This window comes from Amblyomma maculatum, chromosome 6, assembly GCF_055883805.1.
Source record: "Amblyomma maculatum isolate TAMU_Amacu chromosome 6, ASM5588380v1, whole genome shotgun sequence".
Lineage (NCBI taxonomy): Eukaryota > Metazoa > Arthropoda > Arachnida > Ixodida > Ixodidae > Amblyomma > Amblyomma maculatum.
In genome coordinates this window covers 20,410,681-20,428,840 of record NC_139349.1, presented here as the reverse complement: position 1 = coordinate 20,428,840, position 18,160 = coordinate 20,410,681, and the positions used below count along the sequence as shown (strand labels likewise).

At 44.6% G+C, this 18,160-nt stretch overlaps 1 protein-coding gene across 1 annotated transcript in view; it reads left to right on the top strand.

Annotated features, from left to right (window-relative positions):
- Window positions 1–17,254, top strand: part of LOC146185206 (synaptic vesicle glycoprotein 2C-like) — a 43,428-nt gene extending 26,174 nt beyond the window's left edge. Inside the window, exons 6-12 of the mRNA XM_084606177.1 lie at window positions 2,306–2,389; window positions 3,081–3,179; window positions 3,814–3,902; window positions 4,571–4,792; window positions 7,184–7,467; window positions 8,707–8,866; window positions 12,302–17,254. Coding sequence (XP_084462303.1) covers window positions 2,306–2,389; window positions 3,081–3,179; window positions 3,814–3,902; window positions 4,571–4,792; window positions 7,184–7,467; window positions 8,707–8,866; window positions 12,302–12,482 — 1,119 coding nt within the window. The 3' untranslated portion in view covers window positions 12,483–17,254. The remainder of the gene's footprint in view (window positions 1–2,305; window positions 2,390–3,080; window positions 3,180–3,813; window positions 3,903–4,570; window positions 4,793–7,183; window positions 7,468–8,706; window positions 8,867–12,301) is intronic.
- Window positions 17,255–18,160: the final 906 nt, after the last annotated feature.

Genomic DNA, 18,160 nt, shown 5'->3' with positions numbered 1-18,160 from the left:
GCAGTTTACAATAGATAGCGAAGCATTGGAAGTTGTATAGGAGAATATGTCTACTTAGGACGGGTAGTAATTGCAGATCCGGACCATGAAAACAAAAATAGATAGGAGAACAAGACTGGGATGGAGCGCATTTGGCAAGTACTCGCAGATTGTGACTCGCAAATTATCGATATCTCTCAAAAGGAAAGTATATAACAATTAATTGCGTCTTACCTGTACTCATCTATGGGGCTGAAACGTGGAGGCTAACGAAAACGGTTAACTTTTACATTAGCTGAGGACAACGTAGAGAGCTGGGGAGCACAAAATGGTAGGTGTGTACGTCAAGATATAGGAACCGTGTAGAGTGGGTCAGAATTAAATCGAGTTAATGGCATTCTAGTGGAAATGAACAAGAAGAAATGGGCATAGGCGAGGCATATAGTGCGAAAAAGAGGACTATCCGATGGACGCGAAAGGTAACTAATTGGATTTCACGGGAAGGAAAGCGTAGGAGGGGGAGGCAGAAAATTAGGTGGACGGAGGAGTTAAGAAGTTCGCAGGGATGCTGCTACCACAGGATCGGGTTAGTTGGAGTAATATAGGAAAGGCCATCGCCCTGCAGTGGGTATAGTCAGGCTGATGGTGATGAAACCCCGTAGTGGACGGATGAGTTAAGAAGTCCGCAGGGATGCTCTATCACAGGACCGTGCTAGTTGGAGTAATATAAAAGAGGCCTTCTCCGTGCAGAGGGTATAATCCAGCTGATGGTGATGAAAGCCCGTATTGCTAGGGATGCCTTCGCAGATGTCCGCTGGGCGACTACTTTCATGTTTGCGGGTTATAATAATGCATTCTAGAAGCCAAAATTTCTTTTTAAATCCCTGACATGGCATCTGCAGGGTAGGCAAAGAGACTGGGAGAGAGAGAGGGTGGGGGCATAGCAGGAAAACAAATGCTTGTTGCGAGCAGCTGATTTCGCATGCTGTAGCACCTAATTATCTTGGCGATCAGTTCGACCGTGCAATCATTCAAAAGACGGTCCTGCTTTCGGAGTGCGCTTCTCCCTCACCGCAGCGGCGTAGCCAGGAGGGGAAGTGTCACAGAGAGCCGGTGATATATGCCTTCCCATACGATATATATAAAAAAAAGCCGCAGCCATCCCCTAACGCGTATTTTTTTCTTTACTTCAAACGACGTATTCCCGCTAGTACTGCACAATAATCTCGAAGCTTAGAAAAATGTGACGATTATTTCACAGGCGCAGACAACATCAATGACTAAGCTGGGGAAAAAAAAGAACATGTATAGAGGTGGACCGTTTTCTTTTTTATCCCGTATGAGGACAAAGATGAAAGTTCATGCATTAAGTATCACCGTGTGCCGGGCCGCCCGCAGACTGTTATCTAGATTGTTTTCCTTGCGGAGGAAAATCGCCATTTATGCATATTCTTATCTAACGGCGTTTATGCATGCCTGCAAGACAGTCATCAATTCGATCCTACCGATATCGTAACAACTGCATGACGTCGAAGTGGCAGTGACAGAATGTGGCCGCGAAACATATGCGTAAATTGTTTATTCAGCGAATAGGTGCTCTCTGAAAAGATTATGCCGCGATGTATAGTTTGTAAGGAGTGTGCCGAATCATTTACAGCTGCCTCTCAATTGCCACCCTAAACCGCCGTAATTTTTAAAGCGAAAGCTGTACTGGCCCTGTTAATCGAAAGACCCTCCGGCGGAGTGCAACTTTCATGTTCCGTCTGCAGCAGTACGAATACAGCGGGTGTAAGTAGAAAGGAATAGCGAACCATGCGTGCGAGGACATGCTCAGTCTCGAGTGTCTGAAGAAAGAACGGGGCGTATACCTGAGAGGAGTCGAATGACAGGCAGTGGCAGTTATCTCGCGGGCGGCGGCGAGCCACTACGTTGGGTCGGTGCGTGGTGTTTTCAATAAATATGTGTGTTCTTAAAAATTCCAGCGTGAAGGTACGCACGGGAGGGGCGGCCATGCTGATGTTGTAGTATGCAACCGGAAGACGCTTATGTGGCCTGCGCGGTCGTGTTGTTTTCGCATTATAGCACCTAACCAGGCTTTAGTGTCTCTGTAGAATTTTTTGTTCATTCATTTTGCTGAAATAGCATCCAAATCTCCCCTGATGTAAAAATAAAACAAGGCAGCTCAGGGCAGTCTCGGTCGAAAGATGCACTTGTCCGTAGGTAAAAAGAACAAAACGGAATTTTCATCAACATTTTATACGATGATGTTGCTTTTTTTTTTTCACCAAAGACCTTGTTCTTTGTGCCTTTCTTTCTCTACAAACAGATGGGCCGTGACGTAGAAGCGATGTGCGTTTACCAACAAATATTTAGGATGAACCACACCAACAAACCTGGAGTGGAGTATCAGGTATGCGTGACCACACATGACAATTTTGTTTACGTGCATAAGGTTCCCGTCAGCATGTCGAGACCTTGATTTTAATGCTGGCGACCACAATAAATACTGTAGTGGAGCTGTGTCGCCACTGACAGGTCTTCACCAGTAACAGCTAATAAACTCGCCAAGGCGCATATTTTGTGCTCATATTTTGTACGTATCGCCTTAAACTTGAGCCCCTTTGTGAGTTAGAGCTATTACCGGGAACCAATTTATTTATTTGTGACTGTTAAGCCAACGGCAGCCGCCCTAAGCGCAACACGTTTCAGACGGGAGCTCTACTCTCCGGGACAGCAGCTCCCGAGTTGGTCTTGTGCCGGCAAATGACCTTGAGTTCTTCACGAGGCCCCACGTCGTCTTCTCCTTAAACCTCCGAGTGACGACAAGGATGTTTTGAAACGGTAGCTCTAATCTCTGGGTTGCAAACTAGGATCTGTTCGTTTTAATCACAATTTAACTAATCGGCGTGCAGTGCTTTCACAGTATCGGAGTGGAGCATATCCTAACTGGCCAGGTTCGAACCCGGTTTCTCGTGTCCCGTAGCCGCGTGTCCTAAACACTGAGCCACCGTAGCAGGTACTTCTACTCGTTATAATCAGGTTTAAATAAGGCTAGGCATTCGCCATTTACTTTCTGCAAGAGTTCTTTCTTCCTGTTTCAGCTCTCTGAGTTGGAGCTGCCGGGACGCAGAGCGTTTCACGGCATCCCTCCAGCCGTCAACAGGACCATGCTGTCAGACCTTTGTTTTTCGTTGGAAAGCGTGAGTGCTTTTTGTATCGCTAGATAACCTTCATTCAAGGCGAGATTAGGGAACTCTGAATGATTAGCATGATCCTACTGTGTCCATCAATACTATCTCACAAGCTCTGCGATGTGGCCGACAATCATGAATGCACTGATAGTTGGTAAGAAAGCGGTGGCGTAGTTTTTTGCAGTTTGCCAGTTTGAGGTATGTAACTCAGTCCTCCCGTCCTTGAGACCTCAACACCAGTGGTCGAGCAGTGCATTTCAATTGAACGCACTTAGTTCATAGTGCCAATCTAGATTAGAGACGAGTGCCTTGTGTAACTTAGTTTTAAACTTGTTTATCGCGCTTACATTTATTTTTATGTACAAAGCTGTGTTTCGAGATGTTCTGGGCAACTACAGCTCACTGTATTCGTTTGCTCTTGCTCACCACTTTCGTTTGTTCTTTTGCTCTAGTTCTTGTAATTATTTATAGTTTTTTCTTTTGTTTCTCCCTCAAAGCTCTATGCCTATGTCTCAGTTTTCGCTTATCATGGTAACAGTAGCAGACCAGATGGTCTGGCATGTCAGTGAGATCCGAAAACGCCTGTCGAATGCGAGGACAGGAACAAAGTAGATGATGCGATTTTTTTTTTACCATTTTCCAGTTTTGGAGCTCGTTTTTCCAGATTATATGTCCTCCATTTGCCAAAGTCACTCTCGTCTTGCTCGTCATCTGGCTCACGACGTCATTTGGGTGAGTTGCCACACTGGTTAGGTGTGTTTTTACGCTGAGACCATCGCAGATAGGCGAGGGTGAATTGGACTGTGAGCTAAAAATTGACCACTTATTGTTATAAAGGCAGCTGCTACGCACCCCGATAGGTTAGGTTTCACATAGCATACACTGCACAGTTAAGTCCCCTTCAAGATATATAAATGGTATTCTGGGAAGTTCGTAGTTACCTAATACTGGAGTATACGCCTTTAGAATGCAGGAGTATAGAGTGGGCCTCATGACAAACTGCTGTCTGTATGGATCGGCGTAGCTATAATGGAAGCTCTCGGCCTTTATCCTGCAATGCATTTTATTGCTTTATTGGCCGAATCTGAATTGACATATTTTCTAGCTCTAGCAAGTTAGCGCAACACACTTGGCACTGGCATGTTGATTGCGACATCGCGTAAATAGTGACACGTATGCTAACACTTCTTCTAGTAAGCATGAAAATTACTTTGTCTAGCAACCGACATTAAAACGGATTGCCTACATAGCGAGTTTATTTGTGCTGGGCACATGTATTGCGCGTGGAATGAAACCGAATAAATCACCGCAGTCCACATTGGGAGAGGCAGGCTAAGTTGCTCCTATTAGCGTATTCTCCCGATGCGCATTCAGCAACGAGGTGCGCGCTTTTACCATAGGTTCTACGGTGTCGGGATCTGGTTTCCCGAGTACTTGCGGAAACTCCAGTCGGACAGCTACAGCGCCGATGCCACCATCGAAGCAAACCACTACATCCACAACTACATCTTCAACTACTCGCTCGACAACACGAACTTCGAAGGCTGCGTCTTTCACAACGTCCGCTTCACGGGCATCGTGCTCAACCACGTGCTTTTCACAAACTGCTCCTTCATTAACAGGTAAGCCCTGTACTGCTAGCTAAGGTTCAACGTTAGACTGTCACAAACTCGTACGCTCTGAGGTTGTATACATAAAATTGCTTACCTTTTGTGGTGCTTTTCTTGCTGCGTGACGGTGCATAAGCTATCCGAGAGGCGAATTTTTTGGGAAAAATACATCGTTCTGGGGCACTAAAATTATCAAAACCCTTTAAACTGTTTTGATTATATCATGCGTACCAAGCTTATAGAGACACAACAATCAAATTTCCACAGCCCTTATCTCTGTAGGTCATTGTTCAACTTTCTAGTGTGTTCCAATATGCAGGCCATGGTGAGTGCATGGGTGGTTGCTTAAAATGTGTCTTATAAAGTGTTTGGGCATGACTGCATTGACCTAAAATGTACGACTTCATATTAAGTGTATCAGAACACGTGATTCAATTTTTTAATACATAACTTTGAAAGAAATAAGACGACTGCGCGTGACGTTTTTCGGAATATGACCTATAGATCGTGTATACGTCCATCTCAGCAGGGAAATTAAATTACCCTGTACAAAAAGAGGTGACACAATAGGTTTACCGAAACACACTAGAACCACACTACAGCCACTGCAGGTGTTCTCCGGTTGCCTCAACGAAGGATTCGGCATACTTTTTTTACTTTAGGTACAACGTTTGCAAAAAAATAAGCTAACAGCAGCCCCCTGTAAACGCAAAGCATAGCAGGTACTTTTATGCAGCTGTTAAAGGCACAAAAAATTAGTATGGTCTACTGAAAGTGCGTTTACTTTAACACGAAATCGACACTCATAAACATGCTGAAACCTTAAAATTTTATACCGCAGATTTATTTAGTGCAGGCATAGCACGCTAATAACGCCGGATAGAACTATTAGGTACACTTGATAAAACATTCGATGAAAATGATCACATTGCACTCGTAGCGACTAAAGCATTCGAGCTGAGCCTAATGGCCGTCCCAGCTACGCAAAAGAGGATACCAAACCGGGCATATATATCGGCGGATTTGTGCCAAGATGACGGCAGTGGAAGTAATTCCGGGCATATTCTTCTTTTCTTGGGTAGTATTTCTTTTCAATCAAGACGAATTTTGTCAGAAAAAGGACGACAGTAAATGCTCCTTTTATTGATTCGTGACATCAATAATATGACCTTTATTTTGGAGGAGTAGTTTTGTAACATCGCGATCTCTGTTTACTTTCTTGAACGCAGTTTTCTCCAGCGTATAAAAAAAAAAAAAAGCCTACATTAGCTTAGCAAGAAGGCACGAGAAAAGCTTTCACGAAATTGTACGCTACGCTTTATTTCACAATACCTTTTCACGGTGTGACTTTGAACTGTCAGGTTTCTCGCGTATCTTTGTCAAACATCAAGTCGCGTGCAGGGTTATCGCTGGAAGAAATTGTTATTCTTGAAATCCGTGCTTCTGGGGTTCATGGCTGCCTCCGCAGTTACGGCCACCAGGTCAGTTCTTATTTGTCTAAAGAAGGCCTTCTGCTTCCCACAAGCTTCCGCATGAAACACGACATTCAAATGCCAAAGAGCTTCATTTTGCGTTTCGTATTTTATCAGATATGTGCAGCAAGTACGATGTAATATCTGGCAACATGTAGAAAAAAATTACAAGAGAAGCGCAAAATTTTAAACAATTTGAAGTAGAGAGAATCGACTCATCAGTGGGTAGGTTCGTTTCTTGCAGCCTTTTGTGGCGAAGTGTCAGCAATTGCCTAATGACTTCAACTCTGTTTTGTTGTACGGTCAGAAGTTGAAGATGGCACTTATCCTGACAAAATGTACTCTTACGGGGATTTTTGGCGAAAGTGCAGCAGATGTCGCATTAGGGAAGGAACTCGCTAATTGCAACTTTGTGCTGATATACTTAGGAGTTGTTTTCTTTGGTTAGTCGTTCTGTAGTGCTCATGCCTAATGCCTGACGATGAAGACTAGTCAATTTTGGGACCTCCAGAGAATAAATTTTTAGTAGACAATAATTAACCTAACAGAAACATTAGCTGTAAGATCTGTTTGCTCTTTTTATGGCTTTTTAAAGAAGTCAAGCATAGAAGAATTTGTACTCATATGCAAAACATATTCTATTCTAGAGCAGGCATCGTTAAAAAAATGTTTTAAAACTGCTAATATATGTCCGGATGAGCTCGGGTGCTGCACTGAACCAGTTAGCTCATGCAGTTCCTATCGCGAAATTTCAGACACGATCTGGGTGCGAGCTCTCGAACATATCGACTGGCTCATAAAGCATGGGTATTAGCGCGTAGCCCCTTCGCCTTTGTTTTGTAGCCTTGCCGGCGTTTCTCTGAGTGTAGTGTCCCAAAAGTTTGAGAGTATTGCACAGTAATTGTACCCTCTCCACTCTTCTTTCACGCAGCACATTCAGTGACGTGCGCTCGAGCCGCAGCTTCTTTGAACAGTGCGATTTCCGACGCGTACGGTTCGTGGACACGGACTTCTACGACTTCCGGTTCCGCGACTGCGCCTTCCACAACAGCACTACGTTCCTGAACCGGCGCACGGGCTGCCCGATCGACTTCGACGTGAACTTCCGCCTCTCGGATGTGTTCGTGGAGAACCTGTTCGCCCAGCTGGCCATCATACCCGGAAATATCATCTCCTCTTGCGTCATCGACAGGCTCGGCCGCGTGCGCACATTAGGTCTGTCTACTTTTTTTTTTTTCTTCTTCCAACTCACGCTGCCCACAATACTGCGGTTTTTCCTAATGCGCTAGCGTATTCCTTAAAGCACGCTTTACAGTTCTGGGAAAATTTGAAGTAAAAAAAAAAAGCGGTGGTTAAAAACGAGAGCTGAGCATTTTCATGATTCTTTGTTACAGAATGCAACGGGTTAATACTGCTTTAAGAACGTTGTTTTGCATCTCCGCCTTCCGCTTTATCCATACAGTGTTTTGTTTCGAACAGACAGCTGCTATTGAGCACCTCGCTAACACCATCACTGTGTTTGCATTACAAAGCCCTATCGCGATTTTATCTGCTCAATAGCATCAGCCTTGAAAATTTTCAAAGCGCAATCAGTTGTTGCTTCGACATTTTATGCTCTTACGCGCATGTTGCTGATTGCTGTCCCCACAACTTAAATTTCTCCGAGAACTGTAAAGCGTGCTTTACGGAATACACCAGCGCATTAGGAAAAGCCGCAGTATTGTGGACTCACGCAGCCCACAATACTGCGGCTTTTGCTAATGCGTTGGTGTATTCCGTAAAGGACGCTTTACAGTTCTGGGAGAAATTGAAGTTGTGGGGACAGCAATCGGCAACATTATTATCTCACGCAGCCCACAATACTGCGGCTTTTTCTAATGCGTTGGTGTATTCCGTAAAACACGCTTTACAGTTCTGGGAGAAATTGAAGTTGTGGGGACAGCAATCCGAAACATGCGCGTAAGAGCATAAAATCTCGTAGCAACAACCGATTGCGCTTTGAAATTTTTCAAGGCTGATGCCATTGAGCAGATAAAATTGCGATAATGCTTTGTATTGCGAAAACAGTGATGGTGTTCTAACGTAATACGTAATTATAGATTCATTGCAGTTCATTATACGTAACATAAGTTGACATGATAACAGAGCACGGCGCTTGTTGTCGAGAGGGGAATATGTAGGCCTTTGTTACTAAGGGTACGTTTATCAGTTTATATAGCCAGCAGCGTTAACAGTCAGGTCTCATATATTGACCATAAATTTTGTTGTGTGAGTGAAAACGCCTGTAGATTCACCCCCGGAGAAAAAACTATTCCGGTTGAAAATAACTGAAGATGATATGGAAACTGTGCCTTTATTTGCTTGCGCTGATATTTACTTCCCTTTATCACGAGATCTTTCAGTTCTGCTTTCTACTGAATGCGTTGACCATCTTATGCGTTCTTTCTTGCCCAGGAATCTCACTCTTTCTCTCAAGCGCCAGTATTCTTCTCGTCTGGCTGTCGGTGGCACGATCCTCTGTCATCACATTCCAAGCCATTTTCAACTTCGTGTCCATATCCGCCTGGAATGCAGTGGATGTCTCAACCACTGAATCCTATCCAGCGACACTACGGTTAGTAGCCGCGCCTTGATACCGTGTCCTAGACATATATTTGTGTATCTCATGCATGGAGTGTGCAAACAGAAACCAAAGCACCTTGCCACTGATTGATCATCAACAGTAGCCGCATACTCATGGTAATGCTTCATTGCTTCATTTAGTTATTTCCGCAACTATCTCCATTCCTAACTAACATTTTGTCTAAGTATCCACTATCGTCAGATATAAGCCAAGACTTAAGTGGCAGATGTATCCCAAAAGAGCCCCTCTAGCGCAAAGATTTTTATGATGTCACGATTAACTGGTCGTTAAGCTTAAGTCATGTTAAGTTTATCTCCTTAAGGCCAGCTTGACAGAGGATTAAGAACAGCTTAACCACAACGACCGGTATATAGGTTGATAATTTTGGCTAGAGCGTTCAGTGTCCAGTTGGGCAATCTAGTGGAAATGAAGAAGAATAAATGGGCATGGGCAGAGCATGTAGTGAGAAGAGAGTATAACCGATGGCCGCGAAGGTAACAAATTGAATTACAAGAGAAGGTAAGTGCAGCATGGGATGGCAGAGAGTTATGTGGACGGATCAGAGAAGTTCGCAGGGGTCAAGTGTATGCCACTAACAGAGGACCGGGTGAATAGGAGAAATAAGGGAGAGACCTTCGCTCTACAGTGAGTGTATCCGGGTGGTGATGATTATTGTTATTCTTAATTTTACTCCTCTGTAATTGAGGGCCTCCTTTGGGGAGCATTTGCTGCATCCTTGTTGAATTGTACGACTAAAGTTGTCATCAGCATTTCATTCAATATTTCATGATGATTTTATTTGTACGTTTTAACACAATAACGCTTTTTCGATGGAGGTGAAAAGCATTGCGCGCGTGTACTGTACGATTTCAGGGTTCCCCAGGTGTTAAAAAGTATGCAGGAATTTGCACTACTGCGTCCATCATAGCTGCCGCTTGGTGTTGTTAAACCCCATAAACAAAAACAAATCATTAAACATCACCCCATGTGCTTTCGCGTCACATTATTCAACAAAGTCGCTGACAGGTTGGGAAGCTGATGACGTCACAAGGTCGCAGCACCACGGCGTGCAAAATCGGTAGCTGGTAGGTCAAACGGGTGAAGACATCCCAAGGTGACGCAACATGGCTGAGTTGACAGGTGCTCTGACAGGTGGCATGGCCAAGCGCTCTAATTTGCACGTGCGATAGCACTTGGCAGGTGCGCTGATCACGTGACATGGCCGTGTATGTTTACGGGCTCGGCAGCTGATTACAGCTGTGCCTACAGCCGCAAAGAGTGCATACTCACTCCCAAGTGCTCTTACAATAGCGGCGCCTGTGCTCAAGCGACTAGGAAGGTCATTAAGTATGCCGTCAGGTTAAGCGCATCGGCAGCGTCACAGCAGCAGCGAACAAATATCGAACTCCCATGAGAGACAACCACTTTTTGTTATGCTCTGCAAAGTTTGTACTTAGCACCCGCGAGAAAAACTACGTACGACTGCATATGCTAGGGTAATCAGAGGCAGTAGGTATGGTAAGCTTTCTTGTCCAGGTTTTCCCACACCTCTTTCCCGTATTTTTAGAGTTAAGCACATCGAGATGAGATGCGATTATGTTTATGGCAGCCGCTGAGATGCCGCGAATGTAATTTTTAGTTCGAACGCACTACTTGGACATCCAGAGCCTAGCAAAAGTGTCTAACCACGCAATTTCGTAACAAACTGTGAAGCGATCGTTATTTCAGCAGCGTTCAGTATGGTGTCATACTATTCAGCTTCCATTTAGCAGGCTAGTTTGGAATAGGGATTCAAACTGACGACGTATGTACACCCGCCCAATTTTTAACAATATCAAGTGTTGCGTCTCTAACTGCAACACGTAGAATGCTTCTCTCAGCTTTGAAGGTTCCTCATTCGTACAAGTATTTTGTGCATGGCGTAGTAACAATGGTCTTTTACTATAATAATAAATTATGATGGGAGGTTTCCTTGAATTCGTCAGAATTAACAATCCTTTGCCGCGACAAAGAGATAATTCAAACACCATATGCAGTAGCGATTGCCATCCATTTCGCTTTATTTGGGTAAAGAATCGGTCTAAAACTGGAAGTCCCTGCGAAATTACTTCGGTAAGTTAATTTAGGGTAGATGCTCCGCAAGACCAATTGCGATATGTATGCTGCTTGTTTGACTTAGATCGCACCAGACGATGCGATTTTAGGTTATTTCTTAATGAATCAGACAAATAGTATATCATATCAAAAACAGGCACATTTAGGTACCACCTCGTGCGTTAAATTACAGCACGAATTAGCAAACGGTGTAGCCGAGAGACGCATTATATACGTTAATTTAGCAGTGCGACACCTGAGGTCCTTAAAAGTTTGGACCTCAGGTGTCGTTAACTGCAAGTGGAGGTATCATCCGAGAAATGAGACAGGTACTGCGCCTTTCCTTTCTCGAGAAATTAAGCCAACTAAAAACTTTTAACACCCTGCCAAACTCTATGTCAGTCTCTCAATGCTAACTCGTCAAGCAAAATAGCGCCAAATATCGCAGTTAAACATCAGCTAATTTTTAAGGCATGTATCGTGCAGCGCAAAACATTTCTCCGGAAGTAGCGATGTCAAAAGTCACGTGATGAGACGTGACGTCATAAGTTATAAATTGTAGCAAATAGGTCTAAAGTGAATGAGGATGTGTTATGTTGTGACGAGAGCCAATAAAGACATGGATAACCTGTCACTCTTCGCTACGCACTGTAAATCTGTCGTGGATCGCTCGCGTCACAGTTCCTATAGAAACCGTTTTTGGTATGGCAGCCTTTGTCTAGCCACCGCAGCGGCAATCATTTCTGTGGCAGGGCCCTTGTAGCCCCCTTTTAGCCTCCGGCGTGCCATTTTCTCGTTAGGCATCACTAATTGACCTCCATGTGGCTCGAAATTTGACGTTTTTCTTTTCAAAATTGTGACTCAACCGTTCTTCGTGAAACTTTCCGGGTGAAGTTATGCCATTTCGCCGCCTAATTGGCATGTATCTGCTAGTATAGTTAGCGATAGGGACCTGATTCGATATGTGCCTCCAATTGTACGCCATAGTCACCTCACTATGCCACATGACCTAGCGCAGCGGGCGTTTTGAGAGGAGGAGGAGGAATCGAGGAGGCTCTGTCAGGGAGGCAGAAAGAGCACAGAAGGCATCAAGCTACCTACCTCGTGAGAATCGGGTGTCGCTGAGTGAGTGAGCTTTTGCCTTCATACAAGTAGGCGATCCTAACTGTCATGAAATTTTGATACCGGTCAAAGGTAAACAAAAGTCAGTTGGCCACAAGTATGCCCTCGCAGATGAGCGATGTGCAATTCTTTGTGAACAAACTGATGGTGCTCAAATGAACAGCGTTGCGCGTCATTCTCACAGCCTTCTTGCTGCTGTGTACCTTGCAGAAGCACTGCGTACGGCTTCCTCAGCGCAGCCAGTCGCTTGGCGGCACTCTTGGGCAGCCTGACCTTCGGCCACTTCATCAGCCTGAACCGGTCAGTGCCCATCCTGACCACCGCCGCCGTGCTCCTGGTCGGGTGTCTGGCGTCCATACGCTTGCCGGAGACCAGGGACGTGCTCATGTGAGCACCACATCTGCCTACGCGAGCCATGACGATGAGAAGTCAAAGTACACATAGGCAGCGCCCGCCCCAACCGCACGCAAGGTCAAAAGGGTGCAAGAGCAGCGCTGCGCCCAAGGAGGGCTACGCCACAGCTCTTACATCGCCATAACATCTGTTCAGCAGAGGACGTCACGTGGTGAACCTGGGAAGGATCCGAGGAGCTACCATTTTTCGCAAGGATTGACAGCGTGATGCTGTGGCAAAAGGACTACTCCAAATCTCCCCTTTCTTCGAATGGTTCTTCTCCGAACGTCCTCTGCGCGAAACCTTGCCGGCTGCCATCCCTCTCTTATCGCAGACTAATACTCTATTGTGCTAAAAAAAAGAATTCCGGGTGAACAGCCCGCGGCCACGGTGTATAAAACCACGCCTGAGTGTTTGGAAGCAAACACATGGCGGCTTGGATCATCGGCCGCTGACTGAACCCTAGAGCCTCTCGAATGGAGACCGTCATCAACTTACAGGGATGAAAGTGCAATCTTCTTGGGCCCGTTATGCGTAAAGCCATCTGTGATTATTCGGATTAATATCACCTTCGCGCTCATGTCTTGCTCCGAGGCGAATTTTCTTGCCGCAGTGTGGAAGTCACGGAGCCAGTCAGGGAGAAACACTGCACATGTCCCCAGCCTACAAGGCTGCACACGAAAGCCACCTTTGAAACGCAGTGACGATAGCCTATCGCATTGGCCACTGCGTGTGTCTCTCGTGTAAGCTGGTAGTTTAGCTTAACAAGCACATTGTCTAATGAAGCCAGTGGATTGCAGTATATCCAACAAATACGCACCTCCTGCGCAGAGCGGAGAATCTCACGTTGAGCGTGGCAGGTCAGATTAGTACTTAAGCTAGCATTAGATGCAAAATGCGGTTCTATCATTCAACCGCGTCTCGATTGTATTTGCGAATATATTCGTCACCATTTCCCCTGTTTTATTACGCAGAGAGGTGACGCTAAAGATGGCAAAAAATAGTGCGCTTTCAGCAGATCGCAGGACTTAGCATGGCTACACCCAATCTACTTTTTGTTTCGTGGCAGGTTTCTTGCCCACGTAAACGTTTCCATTTCTTTCCAAATTATGCCGATCTCCCTGCGCTGATATATGCACAGAGCCCACCAGACAAGGATGATAGTAGCAGATAGATGAAGCGCTGATTGTGAGTGCTTATAAGTTACAATCTTGCTCAAAAGTTCCCAGGTCCTCTGCTTTTCTGTTTATCCGCGCTATGAGACTCTATAGGTAACCGCAACACTCTCAATCTCAGGAGCTGAAAATACTGAAATTCTCGCCACGTAGACGTCTCTGCCACTGGAAGCACATTACAAGCCGCAATCCACGCTCCAGAAGCACCCACAAATGCCTGATGACATTTAGTTAAGCTTCTGGATGATGAACAAGCTCAGCACATTAGGCATTCTGCAAATATATTGCTCGCAGTACGGTACTTACACTGACAATGCCAGTGCACGCCATTCGTTCTAACACTTAATGATCACAATGTGACACGAGGCGGAACAACTAACAGAAGTGTGTTAAATTGCAGGGATGTGGACATAACGTGTCAGTAACACATGATGCAATCGAAAAATGGGTTTCACCAAAGTGCGTCTTTGAATAACGTGTCGATGTGGGAGATAAAATGCCGTGATGTTATTGTGCGACCAAAACTAATGCGTAGTGCTCCACCCGTGCGCGTTTATACTTCGCATTCTGCACCTGTTAGACGTTTGGGTAATCAAAACAGAAATGTGTTAATCTAATACCCAAACTGGCAGTGGATGCCGATTCACAACTGGCCCGCTCCAGGTTGCGATTCCGATGTTATTACAAGCTTCGGTCGAAAAATCTTTACTCGGAACCATTTTCACTTGTTTGCCGCAATGAGGAAGAAGAAAGTTCATTCTCTGCAAACTACAGCAGCGCATCTGATGAGAGCAACTACTATTTCGAACGAGTCGAGACCACATATCTTTGTGAGAATTTACATATCACAGTGACGTATATGACAGTCTGTGTTATACGACTGACTTATATGAAACGTAGCTACAATACATTTTAGGGGCACTAAACGATTCTACAAAAATTATGTCTTGGGTTTAGTTTATATATGCACTGAACGACGTTACACTGTCTCGTTAATGGAGTTCTTTCAAATAAGAGTTTCATGTGCTCTATAGCAAGGCCCTCTTCCGACCATTGTAGCATGCGCAACTACTAAATGTTCATTGATTTTTCCCTTGCATGTCAAAATTTGAAACGATGGGTAATACGAGCAGTCTCCATATTTCATTATGCTCGACTCCTCAAAACATAGGCTTAGACAGTCAAGACATTGCCGATCTACGATCTGAGGCCTCTCTACACACAAGCTCATTTCCCGGTCCCCCCAAGAAGGAGCGACCCATATCCCATCTGTTACCTCACGCACCCACAAAATTCGTTTGTTCGGCACGCTAACGCCAGTGTTAGCGCGTCTGCAAGGCAATACTCCAGGCTAACGTCTAACTACAATGTTGTTATCAAGTCGTTCACGGCTCCCGTCTTACATAGTTAAGCATGTTGACTGTAGATACACTGTCGTTTGAAGCTGTTTGCTACTGCCGGGGCATCTATCATGTTTCCCCCTTTTATAAATGGACATGCGTCACGACACAGCGCACTTGGCTTTCAAGGGTGCCATTCTTTCATTACGAGTGAGAATAATAAATTGAAATCATACTTTTTTCAATGCGTAGCGCTATGTGGGAAGGCTCCTATTTTTGATCAGCAGGGAAAATATTAGAAGACATTTCGACCCAACTAAGAAACTTCGTGTTTTTGTGATAATATACTGTCGCTTTTCACTTGCTGCCAAGAAACTGAGAGCTCATCGCAGAATGCATGAGCAGATTAGGCACCTATAAAAGTTAGCCAAGCTTCTAAAGCTAAACGGCAATAGGAATGTTACATGTGCTGTGCAACGTACATGTCCAAACAGTTAAATGCATCCTTTTCTTTGCGCAACATTCTCGAATAGTAATCGAGTTTCCAATTCCTTTCACAGCTAATCTCTACAGGACGTCCACATGATGTACCTCACGTTTTTGGACATGACCGCTCAGGTTGTTCAGGATGTTTAGTACACATTCGTTGTCAAATGAGACGCGTCGTCTTTATCGAAAGCTTCCAGGAAATAGCATCCTAGAGTGAAGCAGTCGTCGAGTCGCGTGCTACAACTATACGGTTTTGCTCCGTAAGCCTTGGGAAGACCACCCGGGCCCGCACCTCACGACGAGACCCCAGAAAAAGCTCTTGTGATAAGACTTTGGTGACTCGCTGAGTAGACCTGAAACTCTTCGACATGAATACCACGGCCGACTAACTACTGGTGAATCTTAAGGCGAAAAACGCTGCGCGTTTTGTCGGTTTCGAACTTTCTCTTTAGAACAATAGCTGGAAAGATGACTACATTGCTTTATGTCAAGTATTACAGGGCGGTTCCCCGATAAAAGTGAGTAAAAAGTACCGCCGTGACGTGCTACCAAACAAAGCGCTACTGAAAACAGGCTTTGCATATAGAGAACAGTGCAGAAATACTGAAATTATACTGTCCCTCACTGTTGTTTGATGTAGATGATGGAGGACGAACTCAATGTTCTGTAGTGCACCCCCGACGTTGCGGTGCGCGCCGCAGGCTACATGACATGAAAGCCGTGACGTGTCTTTGTGTTGAAGAAAGTTTTCTGATCTCTTATTGGCCAGCCTTTGAAACACGCATTGGCTCAGATAAACAGGCGTTACAATCACAGCAGCAGCGTGGTCAAGGGTGATATTCAATAAGACTCGGCCCTAGGGCATAGCTATAGCTACGCTCAACTGTTTAGTGGTCTGCAGAAAAAGGGTTCTGCATTTTTCAAGGCATCCTGCTGGCTAGCAGTTCACCCGCATTGCCGAGTAATTTCAAGCCGCAATTATCTGCGCTGGATTCATTGCACTGAATAGATTTTGATGCTGTTCAATGTATCATAAACAGCGTTCTTTTTTTCGTTCATTTGGTGAAGCCAGAATTACAGCAGTCCTAATCAGTATGTAGTTCACAGAAAAATATAGCAGTAAATACTTTATCATGTAATTAATAAACGAGACAAGTGTATGCTCAAAGACACAAGTACATTTATTGCAACAAATTAACGCCTCGAGTTTGGCACGGACTCTTTTTGAGGTGCCGTGCCCAGCAGTCTAAACAATCGAGCTCACCTTGCTGGTAATGTTCTGTCTCTAAGGTGTATATAAGACGTGTATATTTTCATGCGTTGTTTGTGATCGTTCTTTGAGGTGTTGTGCAGAGACAAAACATTCAGCAAGGCAAAGCACTGGCTGCTTTAGTGACACATTCATCTCACTGAACTGATCGAAGTGCTGGTCACGCTTGTTTCTCTAACTATAAAGTGTGGTTAATTATGGGAAACTGAATCCCCTGGGTGCCATTAATTCCTGTGAGTTTGACTCTGTCCTGGTTTGTGGCGGACCGTTGTTAACGTAGTGTTTAGTGGGGTTCCGTACCATGTTTGTGACTGTTGCTGTAATGTATAGTTTACATATGACATTGTCTTTGCACAAAAATGGAAGCGAGAAGAAATCAAAGCATCGCGAACACATCTCCGGCAAAGCTCGCTGCACGCACACGTGTGTATACGTACGTCCGTACATATCCTGCTGTACATGGTTAGTGTATTAAAGAAATTGAGTGCATATTATTTAGGACAGATATACTGGCGTCTGTCTGATTTCTTCTGGTTATGCTACTGCGCTTGCGAGCTTGTGAACCGCAAGTAGAGAAGTTGCTCTCAACCTAGAGCCCACCTTTGAAAACTGCGTTTGGCAAATGCCCGAAACTCACTTTTTTTTTTAAAGCGTCAACATTAATTGGGTGTGTTTTCAAGGTTGTGTCCCCGGAAATTTGTCGGCAGGGTTATGTTCGAACAAAACAAGCGATAAAAAATAAACGAATATTGCACTGAATAGAGGATAAAAAAATCTTGCTGGGGCATAATTTTCGTGCATGCAGAGTAATAACTTGATTAATTGGAGCCAATTAACTCAATCAGACGTCGTGTATGTCGTGTCACCAGTGACAGGATTACGTTCCAAGGAAACTAGTGATAAGAAAACGAATGGTTGCACTAGATAGAGGATGAAAAAAAATCGCCTGCGAAAGCATTTGGTGCATACTAAGTAATCAGTTAATTAATTAGAGCCAATTAAGTGAATCAGAAGTCGAAATAGTCATGGGGGTAACTTCGACGTCCGAGGGGAGTCACGTAATACCCAACTTTCATGAAGTACTACGTCATAGTGGGACATCAAAAATCGGACGCCTTTTCTTCCGTGTTTCTTCTTTCTTCCATAAAGAATGCTGACGCATTCCCCCAATTCGGGTGCCGCAGACTCGCAGTGATCACAAAGTTTTTTTTTTTTTTTTTTCTTATTGAAAGCTTGGGCGTATTTGATCCTGATGTCAATTTGGTGAGTCCGCAGTTGTACTTAAATTACTCAGCCCTTGCACTCCCAATATAGCATCTATACTTGTTCTCCTGGATGCAGCCATATTACCAAAAAGCTGCAGCTTGCGGCTGATGGGTTTCAGAAGTGGCACCAGGCATAC